Genomic DNA, 5,105 nt, shown 5'->3' on the forward strand with positions numbered 1-5,105 from the left:
CAGTTCATATACAGTATATTCTCAGCCTTGATGTGGTCGGGTCGCGTTGGCTTCAGTGCCGCATGACATCAACGTGGCTTTTTTGGAAACAAGAATCTGCTTCAAATCTCGACGAGGACATTTCTTTTTTGTTCTATACACTACATGTGACATAATATCATAATGACGGGTGACTTTACCCTACAAAAACAGCTCTACTAGAAATACGCCAAATATTATTACATTGATTTAAACTTTCTTGGTTTAAGACAAAAAAAAGAATCTGCCAATGCTTTAAGCAGATTTTGCTTGGCTAGAAGAGTTAAAACTAGCCTATAAATCTGTAATGTGCCTTAAATCTGGAAAAAAAACAGGCCAAAATCTAAGAAATGTGCTTATAACAAGCAAAGAAATAGTTTTTTTGTCCTTATTAAGCTGAATTTATACCTCATGTTTGGTTCACATACGGTCCACAATACCAATAATATCACGATACAACGATTCTGTGATAATCGTGAAAAGTTAAAATTTCTCTATTAAATCACAACATAGAGAACAAAGTGCATAAAGTCTATGTATAGAACATGCATGGAGCATCTCTTAACGTAGCTTTCTCCGCCCTTATCCCAACATAACTCCTTCAGCCAGGTAACTTCCACCCAAGATTCCTTGAATTATGGAGGAGACATGAAGTAGTAGTTTATTTTTTATAGTACATGAACTATGTAACTTCTAGTTCTGGGTCCAACGTTCTACTTCACGTCACAGCTGTCTGTACATTAGAATTCCTCATATCAAACTACCGTTTACCAACTGTAGGGGGGGCCTGGGAGCAAATCCTACATCGTGTTACTTTAACGTGATGCATCCAATTTGAACCACGCTTTCGAATTTCTTATATTTAGACACACATTGTTTCTCCCTGTATTGGAACTGTCAGCTCTATATCAGTTGTTATTTTGGGTTTTTCAGGTGCAGTGAAATGGTTATAATCGCTCTAAGAAAACACAAACAATTCTTCTCGGGAAGTTCACTTCTATGCGCTACATGTTTCTCAATGAAATGACATCACTCCACTCGGGACCACAGTATAAATCATGAGACTGACTTTAGAAACCAGGCCTCGCTCGATTGTCGGATCCGATCACTTTAGAGCTACTTCTTTCTTTGTAAACCTGTAATTGTGGTTCGAGTCCTCAACGCTACCCCCATGTGGCTATTGTTCAAACTTCCCTTTTCACAGTAAAATTTACAGCACGCTCTGCTGACACAAAGAAAATCTAATAATCGTACACCCCATCAGTAACACTGTTGGAGAAGAAACATACATGTCCATACTTGGAGAGCGGGTTAAATTCCTGGTTGTATCTGTAACACTTTGGTTTCAGGCATGGTTGCATGTGAAAAGTGAAGTCACATCAGTTTGAGCTCGAAAACTTCCCCCTTATTCTTACTTCATGACAGTGTAATCATGTAATATGTTTTAGGTGCTGGGCCTGCTTCACATCACAAACTCATTCAGGAACCGTTTCGCTGTCTGGCTTCAGTCACCGAACGTTCTGTCACTCCTCCTCGACCGCTCCACATCGTTTAATCATCCTCGCAGCCGAGTCATGCATCGCCGCTCTTGGACGGCGCTGCCTCGCCTGCAGACGTGCCGGACTCGAGGATTTTCACTGTCCTGACGTTTCCCGGAGCACGCCAACAGCAGGGATGTCGCCCACATGCAAATCCTGACACACTCTCACTGGGATTGTTGAGTGATGTTCAGGTTTGCAAAATGTTCCATGTTTTGTTTTCCATGTTTTTCGGTAATTCATTTAAGATGTTGCTGGATTATGTCGCTGATTGCTACAACAGCATTAAAAACACATTTATTCTGGCGCTCAGGAATTCCACATTTTATAATCACAGCTTTTTTTGTAAACATAATAGTGTTGAGTCTACGAATAACAAAATCTTTAACATGTCTGAATAGACTGCAATGGAACCAATGGCTCATAACTGTGATGATTTATACTCTAAACTGTAATTTGGTGACAATACTACCAATAAATTACAGTATATCTTGATTTCCTCTTTCTATTCTTATCATTGAAAAGCTTAAAATAGAAAACTTTTATTTTTTAGACAGACCAAATATGTATTGTCTTATTCGAAGTATGGATGTTGTTGCCAACATGCTAATTTCTTCTGAATAATCTTTGGCAGCAATGTGAATACTGGCACAGATCTAACACTGTTAGCGTCCATCTTCCGGCTGTTAGCGCCCATCTTCTCGCTGTAAGCGTCCCTCTGCCAGCTGTTAGCGTCCATCTTCCGGCTGTTAGCGTCCATCTTCTCGCTGTTAGCGTCCATCTTCCGGCTGTTAGTGTCCATCTTCCGGCTGTTAGCGTCCATCTGCCAGCTGTTAGCGTCCATCTTCCGCCTGTTAGCGTCCATCTTCCGGCTGTAAGCGTCCCTCTGCCAGCTGTTAGCGTCCATCTGCCAGCTGTTAGCGTCCATCTTCCGGCTGTTAGCGTCCATCTTCCGGCTGTAAGCGTCCATCTTCCGGCTGTTAGCGTTCAACTTCCAGCAACTAGCATTTGAAGGATTAAAACAGTTGCTAAATGCATAAAAAATAGGTTTCAAATCATGTAAAATCTCTACGAGTGTTTTGTGCAGAATATTAACGTAACCACTTGTTCAACAAACACGTAGAAAAGAGATACTTTTAGCATTTCGTTTTCAGTTTACTGACATACTGTACACAAACACAGAGCTGGTTTAACTACAGTAAGTAAGACAAAGACATCTCAGGTAGCCAGCAAAGCAAAACACGGTGCCTTTTACTCACCAGTGAACAGTAAACTGCTAATACAGCTTTCCAATTGATATCATAAAAGCATTTAAAGAGGTGTTACGCTAACTATGGCTCACATGCATCATCGAGCCATATTGTTGGTACACTTAAAAATCCGGAACAAAGAACTGGAGAGAAACTGTTTTCCGTCTTTACTTCATAATTCTTTACTCTACAGTAGTTTTTCTACACCTTCTCTTAGTCTTTAAATAACTCGTCCTTCTCAGATGAAGTGTCGGTCCATATATGGACGGCGTCTCCTCCTCTCTTGACTTTGTGATGACAGGTTAGCTGATAAAGGATGTGAAGGAAGGGCAATTTCAATCTGCGTCAAAGGACTTTCAACTGTGATCGGCAGCATTGCACCGCTCGGTGTACAGCCTGCCGGAACATATTGGAAGCAGAAGAAGAAGTAGTAAGGATCTGGACCTGCTTCAGTCATTTTCCACAGACAAAAACCAATCGAGGAAGTGAGTGTGGGTAACTGCCCCTTAATTCCCAAAGTCTCCATCAGCCATGACCACAGACTGCAGCAGGGAAATGGCTAAAAACTATCCCCACAAAATGGGACACCCCTTCGAGAACATCATCACATAAGCAAACTTGAAATAACATGCTGTTTGAAACATGATAACATCAGTGTTTTGACACAAAGCTTCACTTTGGGATCTTCTGCTTCACATCGGATCCTCATTTTGCTGGAAAAGGCGTCAGCTCTGACAATCTTTTCCCTTTCTTCCATGGCTTTATCTGCAGAGAGATCCACCTCGGCCTCTGTTTGAGAAGCCTCACATTGTCCTCTTCATCCTGGAGCTTCTGCTGGATTTCTTGTGGACTCTGCTCAACCCCTGGTTCCTTGTGCCTCATTTCGTCTGAAGCCGAGACTATGTCGTGGCCTTTGTGTTGGTCCACAGAGCAGAGGTAGCAGATCAACTGCCGATCAGTGCGGCAGAACATCTTCATCACCTCGTTGTGAGGAGCGCAGACGTTGTCCTGGAGCTTCTTAAAGGGCTCCACGAGTGTGTGCTTTTTATACGGCGGCGATTCATAATGAGGCTGGAGATGTTTCTCACAGAGAGAAGCAACACAGTCCAAACAAGACTTGAGAGCTTTCAGCTTCTTCCCACTGCAGACGTCACAGGCCACGTCTGTAGTTCCAGCATAGCAGTGTTCATCCGGGATATCTTTAAGTCGAGTCTTCAGCTTCTCCACTAAAGCTGCTAACACTGTACTTTTCATCACTTCCGGCCTCTCTCTGAAGGTCTTTCTGCACTGAGGGCAGCTGTAGCCCCTCCTCTCGATCTGTAAGTCCCACTGGGTTTCGATACAGTTCATACAGTAGCTGTGTCCACAGGGAATAGTCACAGGATCCTTCAGCAGGTCGTGGCAGATCCGACAGCAGATCAGTTTCCGCTCCAGCTGCATTTCTCGTATCAGAGGTCTTCTCCTTTGGAGTTTTACGACAATGGACCTCCATAATGTACACAACATTGCCTCAACATTGACCTCTCTCCTCTTCTCTCTGCTCCAAATCAGCAACCCCCTTGTTCCGTTTCAGCCTTGCTTGCTGCCCTGATATGATGGTACATTATTGCCTCAAATAATAGACTAGAGTATAGCCGTCGGGAATTTGGGAATGCTGAGTCAGCATTTCCTGTTATATCACTATCTTCCACCACTATATTTGTGCAGTCGATTTCCACCAGGCACACGTTAAAAAAGGTCTGATTTTTAACATTTTAGGGCAGATCAAAGGCAGGCAGGGTACGTACGACAACACACGAAAGGCAGATGCCTTTGCTGTGTGTTCAGTCATGAGAACGCACCATCCTTTTCTTCTAATGACAATAATTTCCGGGAAGGGGAAGATGGATTACGGAATAAGGACGACGACGAAGACGAGCATGCAGTTGGATGGAGAACTTTGAGCTGTGTTGAGGAGATGATGAGAAGAACTGTGATAAAGAACAATCTTTGATGAAGAACCTTGATCTGTGGAACTGATCGTTGAACTGTGACAGAGCTTTGAACTATTTGAATTATTATTAGAAGAAGATGGACCACAGCAATGACATGTACACGTAGTACATACCATGTGTCTGCCTTAGATCTTCTCAATTCATTTCTGATGGAAGAAATGAGAAAACGTCTTAAAATCTGACACATTTTGATGGATAGATGGTTTAAATTGGCTGAAAACCCTCCAAACAAGCCTGGTTAACCTTTTCTCAGGATCCCTTTTGGCTTTCAACTCATCACCGTCCGTTTCCCTGTGGTGGCTCAT

At 42.7% G+C, this 5,105-nt stretch overlaps 1 protein-coding gene across 1 annotated transcript; it reads right to left on the bottom strand.

Annotated features, from left to right (window-relative positions):
• Positions 1–2,409: 2,409 nt before the first annotated feature.
• On the bottom strand, positions 2,410–4,894 carry LOC131472191 (E3 ubiquitin/ISG15 ligase TRIM25-like). The gene has a single exon (XM_058649101.1). It carries the CDS (start codon positions 4,310–4,312, stop codon positions 3,512–3,514), a length of 801 nt encoding a protein of 266 aa, XP_058505084.1. The 5' UTR covers positions 4,313–4,894; the 3' UTR covers positions 2,410–3,511.
• Positions 4,895–5,105: the final 211 nt, after the last annotated feature.

This window comes from Solea solea, chromosome 14, assembly GCF_958295425.1.
Source record: "Solea solea chromosome 14, fSolSol10.1, whole genome shotgun sequence".
Lineage (NCBI taxonomy): Eukaryota > Metazoa > Chordata > Actinopteri > Pleuronectiformes > Soleidae > Solea > Solea solea.